Source organism: Phocoena phocoena, chromosome 12 (genome assembly GCF_963924675.1).
Source record: "Phocoena phocoena chromosome 12, mPhoPho1.1, whole genome shotgun sequence".
In the NCBI taxonomy this organism is placed as follows: Eukaryota; Metazoa; Chordata; class Mammalia; order Artiodactyla; family Phocoenidae; genus Phocoena; species Phocoena phocoena.
The window spans coordinates 18,523,243-18,546,538 of NC_089230.1; the positions used below are offsets into that span (position 1 = coordinate 18,523,243).

The 23,296-nt window shown below is 35.6% G+C and overlaps 1 protein-coding gene across 1 annotated transcript in view; it reads right to left on the minus strand.

Moving 5' to 3' along the window:
- Positions 1–23,296, minus strand: part of ADGB (androglobin) — a 176,574-nt gene that overhangs the window by 118,814 nt on the left and 34,464 nt on the right. Inside the window, 5 exon segments of the mRNA XM_065888845.1 lie at positions 1,011–1,097; positions 3,956–4,095; positions 14,864–15,073; positions 17,017–17,088; positions 19,516–19,608. Coding sequence (XP_065744917.1) covers positions 1,011–1,097; positions 3,956–4,095; positions 14,864–15,073; positions 17,017–17,088; positions 19,516–19,608 — 602 coding nt within the window.

Sequence of the window (23,296 nt, forward strand, 5' to 3'; positions counted from 1 at the left end):
AATATATTTTCTTTGAACCAAACAATGGCTAGTTTATCCTGCTGAAAGGATGCTTTAGGTGGTAGAATCCAAGTTACTAGGACTTGTCTTCAGTCTCCTTTAACCTGGACACTGGGAATGGTAGCTTTCTAACACCAAAGATCAGAGATGATCCAAATTGATAACTGTACTGTGGATTTGATCTTCTTATAAAACTCAGCATCTGGATTGATGGCATGTTCAGATCTATTGATATAATTATTTTCTATGTACTTAACCTGATTAATTTCCAGTATCAATGGTAATATAATCAAATTATGTGGCTCTAACATTTATTCATGAAACAAAAAATATTTGTGAAATTTTAAGTAAGTATTAAATTAAATCCTCTCTCTTTGAACATAGACAAACAATATCTATATATCTAGAATCATATGAGAGAAAGACTGTGGGCTTTGGACCCAGAAAGATTTACATTCAAATATTACATCCAGGTACAATGTACACAGCTTTAGGGAATTCAACCACTCTGAGCTTCAGTTTTCTCATTTCTAATGACATATAACACCTAGCTGATAGGGTCATATGGATAATTAAATAAGATAATCTTTTCAGGACTGTGGGTGTTAATTAGAATAATATATTAAAGTGCTTAAGGCCAATATGCATTTTAATATTATTCATTCCCTAGTATGGGTAGCTAATTAAAAGTCGCTTGTACTTTTCTGTATTGAATAAGTGTATAAGTAGCAAGGGACACCTGTAAATATTTTATCATAATAAATAATTAACATTGTTTTAATATTTGTAATTCAGATATTTAAGGATTAAATTTACTATATATAAGGAAACAGAATTTATCCTGGTATTCTCAAGGAATTTTTTATAATACTATAACATGTCATTCTCCAAACATTTTGTAAAATGTGACAATTTTTAAAATTTTCTTAAAGACTAAGAATATTTTAGTTAAAGAAACCTTACTGGGGAAGAGATAAAAAAATATATGAGTACTTAATGGTCAAACGTACTGGAGAGAAATGACTTCCGGTAACCATCCTGTGAGTGCGTGAATCACTGTGAACTCTCCCAGTTCTCTCCTCTCCGCTACATGGATGCTAAAAAAGCAAATACACAATAGTATGGTCAATAACATTTGAAAACAGAGAGAGGTCTATAAAAAACAGGAATCTCTAATAAGCAGTGATATAATAATAAATGTAGGGGTCCTACTGGTTATACATTAGAGCACAAGAATATACTTTTCCAACAGTCAGATGACTTGTTTTGATAAGGCACTTAAATAGATCCAAAGATAAAATTTCATATCTATTACAAAACATGCTTACAAGCTTTATTTTATAAATGTATTTATTTTATTTATGTCTGCGTTGGGTCTTCGTTGCTGCGTGCGGGCTTTCTCTAGTTGCGGCGAGTGGGGGCTACTCTTCGTTGCGGTGCTCGGGCTTCTCAATGCAGTGGCTTCTTTTGCTGTGGAGCTCGGGCTCTAGGTGCGTGGGCTTCAGTAGTTGTGGCTCGCTGGTTCTGGAGTGCAGGCTCAGTAGCTGTGGCACGGGCTTAACTGCTCTGCGGCATGTGGGATCTTCCCGGACCAGGGCTCGAACCCATGTTCCCTGCATTGGCAGGCGGATTCTTAACCTCTGCGCCTCCAGGGAAGCCCACAAGCTTTATTTTAAAATGTCATATATATAAAGCATTAACGTCATAAACATATCCATACATATTATATATCGGGAAATATATATAGATGATATATAATCTATTCTATATATTCAATATATTATCATGGTCTTTTAAAAATAGGGCAGTGTCCTTCATCTTTCTAGTTTCGGTAATTATTCTAAGATTCCTATGAAGCTGTGTATTAAGTCAGTCTCACACATGGCAGGACAAGATGGGCATCAGACATCTTTAATCAAATCCTTAGATAATTTCAGAGAACCAGAAACATCCATTCTATCCTGTAGAAAAGAGTGGATCTGCCACCATAGCATAAAGTCAAATGAGGCCGTGATTGATCAAATATTGCTCTTCTCATTTTAATCCTTTTGTTAAAATTTTTTTTTCTGAAGTGATTAGTCTATTTTCATTAACACACGCAAATGCCATATCTATGTTTTGCTCAGGAATCAGAGCTTCAGTCCACCTTATGCCAACGGTGATGACTGATGGTATTGACCGGCATACATGTCTTTTTCTTCTGAAAGAAATCTTACTATCTTAGTCACATGCTCCATCATTTAAAAATTTACATTGGCTTCTTGTTTACAGATTATAAATTGTGATATGTCTACATATCTCAAAGATAACTAATATCTAGTGGGATAATTCACAGTCTAAACTCCTCTTTGAATAATCATATTAACATTCAGGATGTGACGGTGCAAACCCCATAAAAGTAACTCTTTTTCCTTTGCATATTTCCTAGTGGTATTTAAATAACTACTAAATATTGACTTTTTTAAGGTAGAAAGCTAAAACTCCCATAAAATATTTACTATCTACTATAAAATCTGAGAAAAACTTTTGGACGAATATAAATTGGACCATGTAGTGATTTCCACTGGTAAGCCTAAGAAATGTCTTACATTAAGTCTGGTCCTTTATTTTCAAGTTGGATTTATTTTTCAAAAATAACAATAATTCTATTACTCAAGTTGCTACAAAATTCTACTGAACTGTAGCTTTAAGAAAGATAAAATGCTACTCCAATTATGCAGGTCACACATTTACTGCTTCACTGGCCTTGCAGCTCTAATTCTCAGAACTTCAAGTTAGGTCTGAGAATTAAGAACATTATTTTCTTTCAAAAATAAACAAACATAGTTGTCACTATTTTGAACACTTAGTAGTATTCAGCTACCTAAAATGATCTGAGCTGAGCTTTTAAAAATGATTGAAATTAAGTGTTGCAAGCTGGGTAAAACAAATTTCCAATAGAAAATTGAGGGTTGGTAAGAGAAAAGAGAGATGAAAAGGATGGCAGTAGGAGGGGTTGTTTTCGTTGTGTGGCTTTGGGAGAGAAAAAGGAAGCTGAGCTAAATGAAAATCCACAAAAAATCAGACCAGGCTACTGACTGACAGTGCTATGTGTAATAATAGAAGGGGAGGGGGCTGAGCTTTGAGCAAATGGCTGGAGTGGCCTCTTAAAGGAGCGGCGGTGACACACTGCAGGAGGGGGAAGGGTGTCAAATTCAAGCTGGTGCACTGTGTGTGAGAATTCTCCCACCGAGCAGAGACACACAGCTGCCATGCATTTGCAAGTCAGGCATCAAAGATTTTTTGCATCATTCAGGCCAGAACGGAAGGACCACAGGTCTCTACAAGTGGAAGCTAAGAGAATAAACATAGCAGACATGTCCCATACATGTCTGCAGTTTACAAGTCATGCAGGTATATAAGACACAAGCAGATTTCACAAGAATATTGAAGGAAACATGAGTAGTTTTCATCCTGAATGTATAAAAAGGAACAATGTTACCAAAAGTATGAGGAGCACACTGACATCCTTCAGAAGAGTTCAGGGCTTCAAGATTAGTAAATGATTGCTGCATGAACAGAGCCTAAAACTTTAACTGGATTCCAGTGTACATTATTCAGTATTTACATGAACCAATAGTTTCCCCTACAAAACAACTTCTTTCTCTCATTAAGTTGAAGATTAATTTTCCATGACTGACTTTCCATTCGTTATAAGGAAACACTGGATGTAGAATAAGTTTTTAGTATTTTTCTTGGAGGAATTTTGTCTTATTGTGGGCTAATGCAATATTTCAAATCAGTGGCTTTGGCATATTTATTTTTATATTAGAAAGTTTACACTGTTTGGAGAAAAGGCTTCTTAAAATTGAGTTTTTGAAAAATAAAACTATGCAATACAGAAGTATAGTTGTCGTTGCTGTTGTTTGCCTGTTTGTTTTTATACAAGTGAGCGATAATTTTTTATTCTACTTACTCCACATTTGCCAGCTTAATGATAGCTTTAGACAAAAGCATTGGCCAAAGTTCAAATTCATAGGTTGTAGCTGGAAGCAATAGATTGTTTTCTTCATCAAAAGGCAGAGAGTCATCAATAGTTATCTTTCTCCAGCAACCCTAAAGATGAGAAGAAAGGAATATATTATCAGTGATTAACACTATTTTTTCTCATACATTATTGTACACTGCTGACATTATTATTTACTGTTTCATAATTTTATTTTATCATTTTACATCTAATGACTGACATACTGGTATTCAATACTACTCTGTCTGAGCGTTTTACCTTATTATTTTGTTTAATGTAATTATAGCATGCCTATATCTCTATCACTAGTATGATTATTTATGAGGTCTTTTAGCACATTCTAGGGTGCCCCATCCTACATAATGCAGTAAATTGAAGCGTTTCAAATAGCAAAACCAAAATACCACACAATTATGGAAAGTTTGGACCTGATTACATAACTTAATACAGTCATAATGCAAATTCTGCAAATGTAACTTTAGTAATTATTTTTTATCCTTATATCCTCAGTGATCTTATACTTCCAATTACCATATTACTCCTACTCCTGTTTAAAGATCTATTTTTTAACATAAAGCTAATTAATAATTTATTTAATAAAATCATTATACACTTACCTGTATACATATTATTTCATTATTAAAAGCTTGAGGTAAACGATAAAATTAATGATTGTGAACTCAAATATTTTTTTAAACTTTGGTTTTACATGTGAAATTTTAGTTTGAATTCATTTCTTCCCCCAAGAAATATTTCAGCAGTGACGCAAGCATTGTGAACCCAAAGATCTGTAACACATGGCCTATATCTATACCATTGAATTGCTTACAGACTAGTGAGGGAAGGCATATAGGCAAATATAAAATGTAATATGTTTAAAATGCTCTAGGACCAGAAAGGAAAGTGTGACTAGTTTTGCTTGGGGGATGTCCTCACAAGAAGGTGACATTTGAACTCAAGATTCAAGGAACAGTATAACTTTCCCAGGTAGATAGGAACAATAGGGTGAAAAATGCTTTCTTTTTATGACACCTGTAACTGAACTCATACTGCCTTATTTAGTGGTTATATGACTTTTTCTTTATTTCCTTATGGATGACGTAGGGCAAGACAGGTTTAAAGTCACAGGTGTTTAGCTACTCTCTCTTCTAATTTTAAGTGAAACGACCCAAAAGAATACACAGTGAAATAAGCCAGATACAAAAAGACAAATATTGTATGATTCCTCTTACATGAAGTACCAGGAAATATCTAATTTATAGAGACAAGAAGTGTAACAGAGGCCACCAGGGCCTGGAGGAGAGGGGAATGAGAAAATATTGTTTAATGGATGCAGAATTTCTATTTGGGATGATGAAAATGTGGAAATAAATAGTGGTGATGATTGCACAGCATTGTAAAAATACATACTGTCTCTAAATTGTACATTTATAATGCTTAAAATGCTAAATGTTATGTATAATTTACCACAGTAAAAAATAGCAATAGTAGCTCCCTTCTCACACTTTGATTTTCAGAAAAAAAATTTCAAAGGGGCTATCTGGATTCCTACAAAGGAAAAGTTTTAAGTAGCCATAAGAACTTTGTTATACCAGTTTAACAAGTATCATCTGCTTCCAGCTGATCAGTGATTACATATTTCAATACAGAATGCTTTGATTGCTAAACACTGTTGAACTGTATACTTTACATGGGTGAATTGTATGGTACGTGGATTGTATCTCAATAAAGCTGTTACATAAAAATACACAAGGATGAATGTTCAACATTACATATCTAAAACATAATTTGACTAAGGTTATAATAATTTTCACTGATATTAATACATTGGTTAGTTGTCTCCTTTAAATTTATGAGTAAATGAAATGTTATGTATACATAAACACAAATAATTTTTGAAACCTCATCATAGGGCATTGAATTATTATTGCATTTGGTATTTTTTTGTCACTGCATGTAAATGATGTATATTGGACATTTTTACTGAGTTTACTGTGTTAGTGCCACATAATTTTAAAAGACCATCACAATGTTTAATTATAGAATGCTTGTAAAGAAAGATACCTTTTTGTTAAGATAAACATAGATTAATAAAAGATACTTTAGAATACAGTCATGTTCAAATTTTATTATTTTCCATACTTCAATTCCAGGTCACAATAACTAAATGGCTACGTATGTTTATACCCTCTTCCTCCTATGACCACCCTGAAAGGAAAATAAAAAACTTGTTTTATAAATAATAGTTCAAATCACAATTACAAAAGATCAAGAAAAGAGCAATCAGTGGACAGAAATTTCAGCAAAAACCTGAATGGTCATAATTATATGAATGCTATGGAATTCTGACTTCACTTCCCTACTTCTACTGCAGTAATAGGTGGTACCTTCCCACTCAGGGTAGAGCTCTGACTTCTGCACTTGCTCTGAAGTTAACAAAGCAGTTTCTCTCCCCAGAAGAGTCAGTGGAAAGAACTGACTTCCATCCTCCTCCTGCAGTAAAGAGGAGGTGCCTGGCCTGGTAGAACCTATTGGAGGAACTCTTATTTCCACACCCTACCCAGGCAGTAATGAAGCACACTTCCCCCTCCTCAGGTGGTGATAAGGAGATTGTGGGATGGAGTCCTATCCTCTGGGTAACAGAATAGCACTATACAGGTGTTACAAACTAAATTGAGATTTGAAACAAAGCCCACAAAAGTGATCCAGGGTGTGCATTCCAAAACTAAACAGGCTGACTACTTGCTAAAATAGAAATTTTAATTAGAAACCACAGTCATAAGATATAACACAAATAATGTCCAGGAAACTGTCCAAAATTTCTCATCATACCAAAACCCAGGAACATCTCAATTTCAATGAGAAAATACAATCTACAGATCACAAAATCAAGATAACAGAGAGGTTATAATTTTTAGGTAGGAACTGTAAATATGCTATTATAAAAATGCTCCAACAAATAATTATGGACACTCTTGAAACAAATGAAAAATAGAAAATCTCAGCAAAGAAATAGAAAATATGAAAGAGGAAAAAATAGTAATTTTGAATTTAAAATTAAACAATAAACAAACAAACCCCTTAATAGCAGAATGCAAATGACAGAAATTAGTGAACTGCAAGTTATATCAATAGAAATTATGAGCAATAAGGGAGATATAGATTGAAAAAATAATATGAGCCTCAGGGGCCTGTAAGACAATGCAAATATATATAACATTCATGTCATTGGAGTCCAAAAAAAAAGAGGGACAAAGAATGTAGGGCTGAAGTAGGTTTGAAGGAATAATGGCTGAAAACTTCTCAAATTTATCATAAAACATAATCTTACAGATTTATGGAGCTCAGAATACCCAAAACAGGATAATTCCAAAGAAATCTACACCCAGAAATCTACACATGTTAAATTCAAAATCCTAAAAAACAAGACAAAGAAAAAAGCCTGAAAGCAGCCAATGAGAAAAGACACATTACCTATAGGAGAACGGCAGATTGCTCCCCAGAAACCACAGAGGCCAGAAGAAAGTAGCATACGATGAGGAAAGAACTGTCAACCCTGAATTCTGTACTGAGTGAAAATATTCTTCAGGAATAAAAGTGAAACAAAAACATTTTTAGGTAAAGGAAAGATAAAACAATTTGTCACCAGGAGACTGGCTCAAAAAGAGTGGCAAAAGGAAATTCTTCAAAGGCAAAAAAAGAAAAAAAAAAATGGAACACTAGGAGTAAAGAAAGAGCAAAGGAAAGAGTAAGCACATTGCTAAACGATAGAGTATTAGCTTCCTCTTGAGCTTTTAAAATTATTTTTGACATTTACAAGCAAAATTTTTCATGAGGGTCTCAATATGTGTTCAAGAAACATTTAAGACAATGATTCTAAAGAGGGAGGGATGTAAAGGGGCCTAAAAGGTAGCAGTTATATTCCAACTTAAGAGGTAAAATGTTGATATTAGTGGACTGTGATAAGCTATGCATGTATATTTTAATCCCTAGAGCCACCACTACAAAAAATTTATACAAAGAGATATACTCAAAAACACTAGGGATACTAATTCTAAAAGATATAATACATGCACTCCGATGTTCATAGCAGCATTATTTACAATAGCCAAGACAGGGAAGCAACCTAAATGTCCATCAACAGATGAATGGATAAAGAAAATGTGGTACATATATACATGGAATATTAATCAGCCATAAAAAAATGAAATAATGCCATTTGCAGCAACATGGAGAGACCTAGAGATTATCATACTACATGAAGTAAGTCAGACAGAGAAAGACCAATATTATATGAGATCACTTATATGTGGAATCTAAAAAATAATACAAATGAATCTATTTACAAAACAGAAACATACAGACATAGAAAACAAATTTATGGTTATCAAAGAGGAACAGGGGAGGGATAAATTAGGAGGATGAGATTAACAGATACACACTACTATATATAAAATAGATAAAAAACAATGATTTACTGTGTAGCACAGGGAACTATATTCAACATCTTCAATACCTATAATGGAAAAGAATCTGAAAAAAATATACATATACATATATAACTGAATCACTTTGCTATATACCTGAAACTAATACAATATTGTAAATAACTATAGTTAAAAAAAAAAATACCAGAGATAAACAAAATGGAATCCTACAGAATGTTCAGGAAATGAATAAGAGGACAGAAAAAGGAAATGTATAAAATGTAACAGAAGTAACAGAGTAGACAAAATTGCGGACAAGACCCAATTGTATCAAATATAAATTACACACAAAATACACGAGTAACTTGGATATACTTATCAAAATTAAGAATTTGCATATATGTTGACAGAAAAATTACACATGTAGAAAGCTGAGAAAAGTCACACAAATGGGAAAAAATATATACACGAAGACGCTATTTTAGAGCATTGTTTGTATTGGTAAAACACTGGTCATAACTTAAATGTCTGTCAATATGAAATTAGCAAATACGTATTGAGTCATCTCTTGGTATCTGTGGGGGACTGGTTCCAGAATCAGCCACATATACCAAAATCTGGGGATACTCAGGTCCCATAGTTGACCCTCCTTATCTGAGGATTCAACCAAGGATAGAACATAACCATAGTGCTGTATTTATTGAAAAAAAGTACATACAAGTCGACCTGGGCAGTTCAAACCTATGTTATTCAAAGGTCAACTATAGTTATTGTCATCTTTAAACAATGGAGTGCAAGGTAGATCAATAAATATTAGCATAAAAATGTCCATGGTTAGGAAAAAAAATACAAAATGATGAGTACGTATGATCTTACTGTCAGTATAGATTATATATAGTAGATTTACATATATTTGTAAAAAAAAGTTTAGGAGGATATACAGAAATCATTTACTATGATTGTCTGGGCAGGTAGAGTCATAGGGAGCTTCCACTGGCTAATTTAAACATTTTAATAATGTTTGATTTTTTTTAATAAAAGCATATATAATGTTAATAATAATGAACTGAGAACAAAAACATTTCCATTTTGGAAAAATGTAATTGAATGATGGAAAAATAATTTGTCATGGCATGTCACTGGGTGGGAGAGAGTTGTTTCAAATGCTGACTGCAGGCTCTGCCCAGAGACTGTGGGGTGGGGGGTATGGGAAACATGATAGGTGATGTTGATGCTGGTGTGTTCTGCACCCCACAGTTTGAGAACTCTGAATTCTACGATAATATAGTGCTTAAAGGGTTAAGCACTTAATAAGTTAATTAACAAAGGTTAATCAGAAATAAAAGATAATATGTTTTTTATATGGATAGACAGATGGCAACAGGGGAAAAGTATTGGTCTCAAGGTGTGAGTTTCTCTGTTTATTCAGAGATAAATGAAAGCACTCAGAGAAAGGCTGCCGAGAGCAATACGTATCTAAAGTGGAGAGCAATAACTTAATTGCTTCTTGCAAGGAGCCCAAGGAATGCTGACATTGAAAAGCACCTGAGGAGACCACATGTGGCCCAGTAGCAGTGTTATCACGGCCAGGTGAAGGAAGAGAGAAAACTTCTCTGTTTTATAATACTGTTTTTTATGTTACCCAATAAATTTTTGATTGATGTCAAAGAAACTTGAAGCTATTTACTTACAATCCAAACTAGAAAAAGTGGAAAAACTTTTACAGAAGAAACAATATGCTGGTGTAAAAATCTGAACTTTAAATGTCATGCCTAGAGGCTCTCATTGGTTGGTTTACTTTGAAGAAATGACTAAGGTGATTGCTTCAAGAGACAACAGGAAAGGGGGAGGAGAATATATGTAATAAGGCAGAGAAGGAAAAAATCAATGTCCAATAAGAAACAAATGAGAAGGTATCAATAAATGGAAGAAAACAAACAGTGAGGTGTATGCCTTAAGGCGTACAAGATGGGACAGTGGAAGGAAAATAGATGTAGGGTAGAGGATGTATCTCCAGTACATTATCCTGAATCAAGCAGTAGAGGGTAACAAAGAATATTCTTACGAACACCTTTCTTAAATATTTGCAGTGAAAACCAAAGGATATACATGAAAATAGTGAATTAGAATTGGAAGAGGAAAAAAATCAAAAATTAAATTGTGTGTCTGGAAAGGGACAAGAAAAGAAAGTAGCAATATACTTTATCTTGTCGGAAATAATTTACTCTAATACTTTATTACACCTCATCTGCAAAGAGGTGTTGACTCAGCCCCACCATTTGGGAATTAGGGAGAGAGAGGTAGAAATGTCTGCTCCTAGCCCAGAGAGAACAGATTTCTACCAGCCAGAAAACCAGGTAGCCATATCTATCACATGAACACAGCCTCTGAAACAGCAAAGTTCTTGTTTTGGTCCCTTTAACAACTGCATCTGTCTATCTATTTATTATCATTGCTATCAGTGCTCTTCTATAGCCTTCTAGGACTACAGTCCCAATTTTGAAGAATGGACCAAAGGAGAGGAGGACCAGCAGGACAGTGTTGTAATTTGGCTTGTGTGTATTTACTTTACAAAAAGAACTGCAGATTGGACCAACTGTGAAAACAAGAAATATATATTTGGACAAAAGACCTGGAAAAAGAAAACATCTATAAGGTAATAGCTTCTTATATATATTTCCATATACTAATGAATACACTAAGTGGATGGGATGCTGGACGCTTCATACTCAGTGCTACAGAGAAAAATGAAGCAGAGACAGGGGAGAGAGTGTCAGGGTTTCAGATAGGGTGGAGAGTAAAGGCTCAGAATGAGTGTCTGAAACACTAAACCCAGGAGATACTCGGGCATTCTAATACAGAAAGGTTGTTATCTATGTATTCCATATGTAACCAAATTATCATTCACATAAGAATCATACATAAAGGAAAATAGACCTCAATATTAAGTTACCCCAAATAAATCACACGTATATTCTAAGTGAATAAAACTTTGGAATGCATACTCCATCTGAATGAAAGATGAATCAAAATAAAGTACTCAAGAGAGAGGAAACTGTATTAAAAAAAACAAACAAACAATGATGAGGACTAACCCTTTTATATAGAGAATAAGGGATAAATAATTATAAATATGTGTTCAAAGATAAATACTAGAAAAAATGTTTACTCAAAAAACATACCTTTTATATATAGAATAAGGGATAAATAATTATAAATATGTATTCAAAGATAAATACTAGAAAAAACGTTTACTCAAAAAACATACCTTTTATATATAGAATAAGGGATAATTATAAATATGTGTTCAAAGATAAATACTAGAAAAAATGTTTACTCAAAAAACATATCTTTTATATCTAGAATAAGGGATAATTATAAATATGTGTTCAAAGATAAATATTAGAAAAAATGTTTACTCAAAAAACATATATACCAAGAAAACACTGAAATAAGAGTATTAGGTGGATTTTATTCTAAAAAACCAAAACAAACTATAAATTCATAATAATTAAAGCAATATGGTATCTGAATAGGATAAGGAAGATAGTGAAAGAAAATAGAATCCAAAACCAAACACAGTCAAATTGGAAATTATTTTATGATAAAAGTGGTTTTTAAAATCAGTGGGTAAAAGGTAGAAGATTCAGTATGTAATGCTGGGGCAACTGGCTGAGGTTTTGGAATAAAAAATAAACCAGTTCTTCATTTCTCACAGTAGATAAAACAAAAGATCCAGACATTAAAATAAAACTAAGGGGAAATATTTTTTGTTTTCTTGAAACAGTATCTTACTTTAAATGATAAAAATTCCTAGACTCTGTAAAGAAAAACAATGACATAACTGACTACATAAAAATTACAAGTCTCAGTTGGGTGGAAGACACATAGCTAAAAGACCAATTTAAAAAATGCTTCCTTTATATTCACATATATTATTACCTACAACATATAAAAGAACACTTACAATTCCATAACACAACTTTAAATAACCTGTTTTATAAGTAGGCAAGATATAGGCAATTTAAGAAGTATATAAAGGATGTACAGGTTTGATGGGATACCAGAAGAACTAAGCAAGTTTGGGCAAAGGAACCACAGCAAAGTCGTATTTCAGGAGAATCAGGCAGAGCGTTGCCTATGATCACTGCGCATCCCCTCTATTTTTGCATCTTGACCTAAGAACCACTGTTGGGCAAGAGAGCATCTGGGAAGCCGATCATGTGCTTTTCCCCTGGCTCTACCAAGGGGCAGGAGGAAGAACAAACCATCTCTTTGGCTTCCACAACTGGAGGCAGCAGTGGGGAGAGAGAGAAGGAAGGAAAGAACACCGGAAAAGAGGGAAGGAAACTAATAGTGCTGAGAGTCTACTATTTGTCAGGACCTTTGCTACGTTCTTTTATGTAATTACCACATTTTATTGTCACCTGTATTTGTACCATGATATATTACATGCCTGTTCTCGTGAGATAGGCGGTCCCTTTGCCTTTGCGTGCAAGGAACCCTGAGAGGCCCATACGGCCCTACGAGTGGCTCTAGAAATGCTGAGGGCCAGCAAAGCTTTCTGTCAAGTCTCAGTGAGCATGAATACGACCATGCACTTCAGTGATGAGTGCCAGCAAGTGGCCTGCAAAATAATTCATACGGAATCAGTCGAATCACTCAGTACTCAGCAGTCTAGCAGCATCCCTCAAGGCCATTCCTCAGGTGAGACCAAAGGGGAACCAGAAGAAGCCACTGGACACGAGGTTCAGTCTTTCTGACTCCCAGACCTCTTCGCTCAAGGACTACACTATCACAGGTTAAATGACGGCAGCAGACTGACAGTTCCAAATTGGACTAAATACATTAAAAAACAATTCTGAATCTAGGTAGGTTTAGGTTTCCGAGGAAGCAGTACAGTTAAAGAGAAATAAATCACATATTCTTTGCAAAATGGAATATAGTGTTAATAAACGTCAACCCCTATCCAGGAGGAAACTGGAAAAGAAGGAAGGATGTCAGGAAGCAGAGAGAGAGGAGGGTGATGGGGGAGAAACTAACAGCGTTGGTTTAATGTTCTGCTTAGGCTGTTTTAAAGTCTTAATAATTTTGAACTTCGTCCCACCTCAAGTTTAGGCAAATGTGCAGAAGTGGAGCCAAACACCCAGGCATCGGACCTCGTCACTCCTCCCGCGTTTCCCTTCCTTCTACAACCTGACACTGTCCTCTGTGTACCCATGCTCTTAATGCCATATCCTCCCTGTCACTCCTCCGAACACACTTAATACTCTAAAGTCTACTCAGCCAAACCTGCCTCCTGACTGGTAAACAGAGAAGATAACGGAAATTAGGAGGTTATGTTCTCTCCTAACAACGTTTTGACTTTCAAGGTCTTTCTGTGACTATCAAAAACAACAACACTCCTATTTTGGGTATCAGAAGCTAAGATTACCTTCTTTACCTTCCCACTGTGGTGATCCTATTAATTCCTAAGCATTGGCCTTTCAACATTCCCCATCCCAGGAAGACAGATGGCTCTGGCTCATTAAGGAAAAAGTCACGTTCTTAGAAATACAGAATGGAATGATCCCCTTTCCTCATGCCCTCAAATGTTCAAACAGATTCTTTCTCTGTGACCGGGACCAACTTCACGGGTATGTGGCCTGTGCGGTCACACGGAGGCCCACACTCAGAAGGACCTCATGCTTTGTTTAAAGTGCTGATACCACTGTCTTGAAATCCTTAACAAGTTTTGAACAAAAGGCTCTGCAAATCATGTAGCTGGGCCTGCCTGTGACTCTGGGCCTTTAGAAAAGAGCATTCATTCCACCATTAAGAACCCAAAGGTGTTTAATGTAACCTAGCATTACTAAATGTGGTGTGGGTCTACTTTGCCGTATTAACTAAGAGGTTTTGAATTTTCTATTTGTGCTTCTTACTATCCCATTTGCTTCTTTTCAGGCAGAGGTAAAATACTTCCTGTGTCAGAGTGAGATTTGCTAACACTAAAACACATCTCAAGTTCAGGACAAAAAACGGATCAGATCAGGCCTGTCAGTAGCATATACCAAGAGAGGACTGGACCACGCTCAAGCTCAAGCTCTCTCTCCTGTCCATGACCCTGATGCCACATCAAAGAGGGGAGAGCCCTGTGCGTCCACCTGCCTACCCAGCCCGCCTACCTGGGACGGGTGAGGCAGCAGAGGGCCACCCCTCCATGGTCCTCGCAGCATCAGTTTAAAAAGCACGGGGACTGGCATCACAGGGGATACAACTGTGTTGTTTTTAATCTCAAATTACATATGCAGGACATCCCCCCAGTAGGTACTCAGCTGATAGCCTTCGTAAACTGCCTCATCTTCTACTAGCTTCATTATCGGCATGTAAGAAAACTATATTTCAATATGAGAGACACACAAATTTTTAATGCATGTGAACACAAACTTACCATCCAGTAAAGTTTCACAACATACTTTCCATAGCTATTGAACAAGGGAATGTGACCCTTCACAGCCTTGCACAGAGAGTAAATGTGTTCCCAGGGCTTCCAGACCAGAAGAGGAGGTTCCGCTGCAGTCCCTTTAAAATAATTGTTCAAAGCACCCCCATTGAATATCTTCCACACGGCGTAGATTTCGCTGATAATCCATCTCATCAGCTAGAGATAAAAACCAGTAGTGTTCATTAGTTATTTTTCAGTTGTTGGCACTGTAATTTGAAAGGGGGTGGGGAGAACAGTTGAAAATCTACTTTCAGTGGTAATGTTAGATTCTACATGTAGTATATCCCACATTTTGATTTCTGACCTACAGAATGGTCATAGATCTTGCTTTTATCTTCAAAAAATATAGTCACAATACAAGCTAAAGAGTCTTAGCTAAGAGCTGTCTTCCAGAGTAAACGTCAGTGATTTGACATTGACCTCCATATTAGTTGTGTGCATGTGTGTGACAGAAAAGGAGGGAGGAGAGAGGGAGACAATGTTTCTGAGAGCAATGATGATTTTATTTTGGAATTAACATTATATAAAGGATTGAGCTACTCTTCTGTAAATGTTGAGAAGTTTGAGAAGGAAATGATCCCTTTAAGTCTATAAAACCAAGACAAGCAACGAGACATGGGAAAGAATTAAAATTACACACACACTTTACTCTAAGTCTCATATTCATGTGTTGATCTGCAGGTGCAGAAGTGCTCCAAGTAAAACTCCCAAGTGCAGGGTTTTCAACAGGCAGCAAGGAACAGTGGAGAGTTGAACTTCAGAGTATGTTTTACTGCCTGGTTTGTAAGGAGATTAAATACTTGAGACTAACATCATAAGATTTATGTTTTCCTTAATTTGGTTATCTAGAAAATTTCTTAAAGTTTGGTGAAGTTGAAAAAGACAAATCAGATATCCTCCTGTATACCTGGAGATTTTACTACCGAATTATTTTATACTTCCTTTGTGGAATCTAAAATATGATCCAAACGAACCTATCTGTGAAACAGAAACAGGCTCACAGACATGGAGAACAGACTTGTGGTTGCCAAGGGGGAGGGGGATGTGGGAAGGATGGAGTAGGAGTTTGGGCTTAGCAGATGCAAACTATTATATACAGAATGGACGAACAACAAGGTCCTACTGTAGAGCACAGGGAGCTATATTCAATATCCTGTGATAAACCATAATGGAAAAGATAAAAAAGAATATATATATATATATATGTATATCTGAATCACTTTGCTGTACCGCAGAAATTAAGACAACATTGTAAATCAACTATATTTCAATACATAAATATTTTACACTTCCCTTGAGAAATGATATGCTAAAGTCTACGTAGGTTTAGAATTCATAAAATAAGCGTATTTTAGACTAAACCATAAAACATAAAACAATTCAGAGATAATTTTATAGTAATCAGTACAACCTGGCTGAAGAAAAAATATTTTGATTTTAATATTGGTCAAGATGTTAAAGATCAGAAAGACAAAATGTTTAAATGGATAATGACTATGCCCCACTCCTCTGACTGGACCTTAGGAGAAAATCATCAAAAAGCCTGTTTCTGATGTAACTACCTTAGGGGAGTGGAACAGGTCTGCTTCTGATGGATAGAACCCTGGGTGGAGAGTGGGGAGGTGTGTTCCCACGTGCTGTAAGACTGCTGCACTGAAAATCTGGTTTGTTTCAATGAGGTGTTGCATTTGAGCTGTATCCCCTGATTTCTCCACATTAGCAAGCCAAACAACACCGAACACCTTACTCTTGGACATGATGTAGGGCCAGACTGGCAACAACTTTATGTCAATTGCTAGGCACATGGATCCAGAGAAAAAATGCCTAGATGGTGTGTACTGGACTACCCTGGTCCATGGGCGGGAGAACAGGGGCATAAGCAGTGCTAATATTAACATCTTCCCCACCTGTTCTCTCTCTACTCAATTAAAGAGCCTTCTCTTCCTCTTTGAGTGTCTGGCTTATGAAATATTCAGTTATACCAGAACTTAAAGGTGAGCAAGACAGCAATGAAACTGACTGACTGGGAATTGCTTAAGGGCGGGTCCCAAAGGCATTCTGCAGCCAGGCTTTTCTTAGGTTGATACTCCCCTACTTACCTCACTGCAGAGTAAATGCTCATTTGTTGAAAACAAGTCAAACAGGATTTCGTTTTTCACAACCACTGGAGCCTGAAATATATATACATATATACATATATATATATATATATATATATATACATACATATATATATATATATATATATATAGAGAGAGAGAGAGAGAGAGAGAGAGAGAGAGGGAGATTACTATTTAGGAAATGTAGCTTAATGAAACAGTTTCATGTGCTGCAAACAGGCCAAACTCAATTTCATTTCTCACAACCAGAGGAATTAGAAGAAATTAAAAAATAATCACATTATTCTGTAAGATAACACTGTTAGAGCTGTAGGTGACATTAATTTAATAATGTAATACCTATAAAATACAGTATTTTAACATATAATAAAATGTTGTAAGATATAACATATGCAGATAAATTTAGCATGCATAAACTCACAAACTGAAAGTTTAAAACCTGATTTGAAATTTAAATTAACCACTCAAATTAAACCTGAAGTTTAGTTAACATCTGGTAGCTAGAAAAATGTCTTCATATTGGATAAAAAATATTAGCTGAGACAGCTTATTAAAATCTTGCTCAACTTTGAATATTGCTATGTCTTTTAAAGTTAATATGGTGGTCATTCATTAATTGGTATATATCTAAGTTTGCTTTTATATTTAGAGCACCTTTTATATTTAGACCAAAATATGACTTGTAACAGTTTTTAAAATTAGTTACAATTAATATCAACCTTATATATTTAACATATCAAAATAAAATGAAAGTTGCTTTGATTAGCAAACTAGATTTTTTTTTTTTTTGGCGGTACGTGGGCCTCTCACTGTTGTGGCCTCTCGCGTTGCAGAGCACAGGCTCCAGACGCGCAGGCCCAGCGGCCATGGCCCACGGGCCCAGCCGCTCCGCGGCATGCGGGATCCTCCCGGACCGGGGCACAAACCCGTGTCCCCTGCATCGGCAGGCGAACTCTCAACCACTGCGCCACCAGGGAAGCCCTATATATGTCCATATTTAATGAATCTCAATGTAAAATGTATTTATCACCGTGGTCTCATACACTAAAACTTGACAAGCACTATTCTAAAACTTTCCTGCTTAGCTAGACTTTCAGTTTGGGCTGTTCTGGTTCACACTTCAGCATGATGGATCAAGAGAAGGAGTCAGTGCAGAGGGAGAGGAGAGGTAAGGAGATGAATGGCAGCATTTGATAAATACAGGTGGAAGTGTCATTAACAACAATGAATCAATTTACTTTTAGTGTAAGTGTATCTTCCAGAACTAAGGTATGCTAAAAGAGCAAAAGGTATAAAACTTTCCTACTTATTCAAACTTACAACACTTACTTCATGGAATTCATATCCTTCATTTGCATGGAATATAAACTCAGCACTTATACTGAGTAGAACCTGAGTGTTATTAATAATACATAAATATTAAGTGCATTATATTAACCTCACAGAATTTGCATTCTTCATTTCAATGTTACCTAACATTATAAGTAATTTAAAGGTACGGTTTTTGTAAATTTGATTTATTTTATTTAAAATGTCTTTCGGATAGGCATTGAATAAATACTCTGATGGACAAAGATGTACCTTTTTATTTTCTAATTTTAATAAATATTTAGGATTTAGGATTTCTGACTTTCTTAACTAATAACAATAATTGAAAAGCATGACAGATAACTTGTATTTTCTGCATTAGTAACAGTGCTTCTAAAAGCTAAAACTCTTAGGAATAAAATCACTAGGCATAGAACCAGAGATGCAGTGAATTCCATGATTACAGAAGAATCAGCTTCATTATAACCTTTTGACTAGCATTAAATAACTAATTTAGTCTACTGGTTTTCTATGCATTAAATGAAAATGGGAGATTCAAGAAGGGAAAAAAGGCATTAGTGATAATTAAACCCTTGTAAATACCAAATGTATTCAAACTAACATAGCTATTAATTAGGAAGATAGACCAGTAGGTCTAAAGTTTAATGTACGTAAGGGCTATTTAAAATGAAGTTTTCTTGGGTGATGTCCATGTCAGTGTGATTCACATGGGGTTCAGAAATGAAAGTGGCGCTTGGAAAATGATTCAAGGATTCCTGGAATAGAGAGATTCAAGTGCAGATCTCTTGGGCTTGAAAATAAATGCTTATTAACACTAGAGTAAACAGACCTACACCATGTAAGAAGCAGAAAGGAGAAAGTCTGTCAGAAATTAAGGAATAACTTTTTGCAACATTTTAGGTTAAAATTTGACATCATGAAGAGAAGGAAACTTGAGATCCTGAACAAAATTTCATTATTCTCTTGGAAACCAGTATAAACTATATCGATAAATATTTATTTCTAATTTAAAGTCCAAAAAGTAATTACTTTTTCTTACTAAATACCAAGAAAAAATTACCCTAAACAGCTTTTAAAATGCAAATTTTCATAACTAGGATATTATATCTCATAGTTAATACGTATTATAATAGTAAAAATATCTCTTACCTGATTAATTAAAAAATCCTGTGGACGTTTCCAGGAATAAATTTTCAATGATGGTGGTAATTCAATCTTTCCTTCAGGGTCTTCAAAAAAATGCTATATAAAAAATGTATTAAGTATTTTCTCCATATAGTTTTATTAAAACAAAAACAACTCTATCTAATAAAAACAAATACATGCATTGATCTGATCAATAAATAAGCATTTTTAGAGTAATTTGTGTGTTTGTTCTCAGAGCGAGTTCATGCAGTACTTGGAGAATACTGAAGTTAACAATACTGTATTTAATTAATGAAACCTCGATTACTGAGTAGCAGTTTGATTGCAGAGGAAGCAGTCCAAACAAGCATGAGTGGCTTGGGAATGTGAATTAGGTATGGTGGGGAAACAATTTTGGATGGGCCAGATATGGCCACATTTTCCACTGAAAATGTTTTTTTTTAATCTGAGCAGAGAAGATTGAAAAGTATTTACTTATTTTTCAGTTAGAATCATAAAAAAGATGATATGTAAATGAAATCTGTACCTTTGATCTGACTTTCATTTACTGTTTTAATTAAACTTGTTATTTTGAGATAATCACGATTCATAAGCCATTGCATGAAATAATACAGAGAGTTCCTATGCTCTCTACCCAATTTCTTCAGCAGTACCATCTTGCAAAACTATAGAACACAACCAGGATATTGACACTGACACAGCCAAGATATACGGAACATTTCCATCAGCACAAGGATCCTTCTTATGCCCTTTTATAGCCACACCCACCTTCCAACTCCCCAGTCTGTGCTTAATCCCTACCACTTGGCAATCGCTAGTCTTGATGTTTATAATTTCGTCATTTCAGTAATGTTATATGAATGGAACCCACCATATAGTCTATAACCCTTTGGATTGGCTTTATTTCTCTCTCTGCCTAATTCCCTGGAGATTCAGTCCATTCAAGTTGTTGCATGTATCAGTAGTTTGTTGTTTATTGCTGAGTAATATTTCATGCTATGGATATTTGTTTGTTTACCACCTGCCCATCGAAGGCTATCTGGGCTGTTTCCAGTTTGAGGCTATTACTAATAAAGCTGTTATGAACATTTGTGTATAGGTTACTGGTTTTTGTGTGAATGTGAATTTCCATTTTTCTGGGATAAATGCTCAAGAATGCAATTAATTCTTTAATTTTTAAGCCCCAACTATGGGTCAATTAGTGAGTTCTGGAGAAAGAATGATATCCATATGCAAGCAGTCTAGCAAGTCAGAGAGACTTCAGGTAGCTGCTATGTAAAAATTCTCATAGCTCATAAAATGATAGGGGATGGGGGGATCTTTACAAGAAATAACATGACAATTTCTAGGATTACAAACAAAATGCTAAAGGAACACAAACTATCTGTATGGGAAAAAGAAACGTAATTAAATTTCACCTCAGTTAATAGGCACAGGGGAAAATATACTGTTTTGTGATTTTCATCATAATTATATGTTTACCCTAATGCTGGTGTGGCTTGAGAAATGTCATATTTTAGGGCATTGTCTGAGCGTTAAACATAATAAGTGTCTATGTATATCTGGAGCATGTGGTCTATTGTCAAATTTAAGATACTGGAATAATTCAAATGACGATAAAGGCACCCTACCATCTAGTCAAAATGATAGAAGAATGAGTCCTTAAAAGACAAACTGATGCTTTTTCAGGAGCTGTACTAGACTTCTGGGTTTCTCTCACATTGCTTTTTTCCCTGCAAATATTAATTTAGTAATTTTAAAGCCCCCTATCTGACAATTCCAAAAGAGTCTCCTTTGGATCTGTTTCTATTATCTGATTTTTCCTCTTGATTTTTAGTCACTTGGTTCCGTTTCTCTTCATGTCTGGTAAATTTTGATTGTATGATATATGCTGGATATAAAAATTTATACACGTTCTAAGTGATGATGTCTTCATCCAGAGAGGAGGATTTTATTCCCTTTTGACAGGCAGAGCACAAGATGAATTTGACCTAATCAACACTGGGTCTTAGGATTTGGCAGGACTGGTGTGATTTTGGTTTGTTCTTACTCAATGTGGAATTCTGTAGCCATGTTGAGGCACTAACTAAAAGTCTGGAGTGTTTAGCAAGGTCCCTTCACTTGGTGTACATTGAATCCCATTCTCTACCTATCATCTTGAAATCTTTTCTCAATTATTAAGCTTGCAGGCTGCTGCTTTTTACTCATTTGCTCAGCAGGAAAAGCTTCACACTCACAGCTTAGGAGGTAGACAAATGTCTCAGAATAAAATTGTATGCAAAATTTACAGATCACTTCTCTGTAGTTACCTGTGAGATCTGGGTTCAAGTTCTGGCTGCTTTGGCAGTCCCAGACAATATCCTCCTTCCCTTCAGCCCAGAAAAACTGACATAAGCCCCAGGCCACTACTCGGTGCTTGCTTTCTAATTGCCATGCCTTGAATTAATAAATGTCTTTGAGGAAAAAAATAGTGGGGCTCATCCCATTGTGATTCCCTTTTCTCCAGGATTTGAGCCCCTCATATTGTTAATGCTAATCTTTCCATGTCATTTTGCTTTAGGTATATTTCTTACATCCACCTTACAGTACTTTATCGTATACTTCTTAATTTGGTTCACCCATCATATCCTTTTCTTGCTGAGGAAGTGAGACATAATGCTGGACTTATAGGGGAGGGTTGGGCATCTGAGGCTGATTTCCTGATCACTAGCATCATATCTAAAGAAGTGGCCTTTGTAAAATTCCAAGGATAACTGTCATGGTTACATGCTTAAGGCAATTTATCCTGGTAAAATGTGGATGCTGCAAATCATGGCTCAGAGCTAATGTGCCACCATATCATAGAAATGCAGTCACAGTGCTTGGAGGGTCCATGACTTACTCCAGTGGGGAAACTGTTGCTTCCTGAGCTATGAATGCTGAGGTTGTGGAACAGAACTGGGGGTGGAAAGCAAGTTTCTATCCCAGATGGCACCACTCTGCACCGTCGCAATAACCAAGACTTGAGCTGTGCTCTCCTACCTTGTGAAAGCTGCGGTGGCAGAATGGGGTGTTAGTTAAGGTTCTGAAGTGTCACCCCCTATTGGAATAGCCCCTGTTCACAGCAGAAGTAGGGCTAGTGTTTCCAAAATCATGCAGTTTTATACATCAGCCAGCAATAGTCCTATATGTTGACCCCAAATGAAATGGACATCAACTGTCCATTTGACCAGCGCACTTATTACTGCTCCAGTCTCAATGGTTTTCCTCCAACAAATGTTCTTCCAACAGACTTGCCCTTGTTTCAGTAACATTAAGTTCAAGAATTTGTTACCTGACCTTCCAGAGATCTGTAAGAATTTTTCATAGTCATCTAATAAAGATATGTTTGCATTCTAAGGTCCTTAAAATGTTGTTTTATATGCTATTTCTTATTTCAAAGTTTTCAGGTACTTCTGCTTTTCCCTTCCCCGTTGATCCTTCACAATTTGGAGTGACTCATCTCTGGATCTTTTCCAGAGCTCAGCTGCTCAACTGAGGATTTACACAATCTATCTTGCTGATGAAAATTCACAGACAATCCCCATAAGATCTGAATTTCTATAAAATATGTAGAATATGACCATTTTCATTTGAACCCAGAGAGTTCAAAAGTCCTTTGCATCTAGAAGTTCCATAATCACCTTAGGCATGGTACAAAGAATGCACTCCCTCACATATTGTTATTTGAAATTGTTCAAATACTAACAGTGTCAGTAATTAGTTATAATTATTGAGTATCTTTTGTAAACAAATTACTGATATG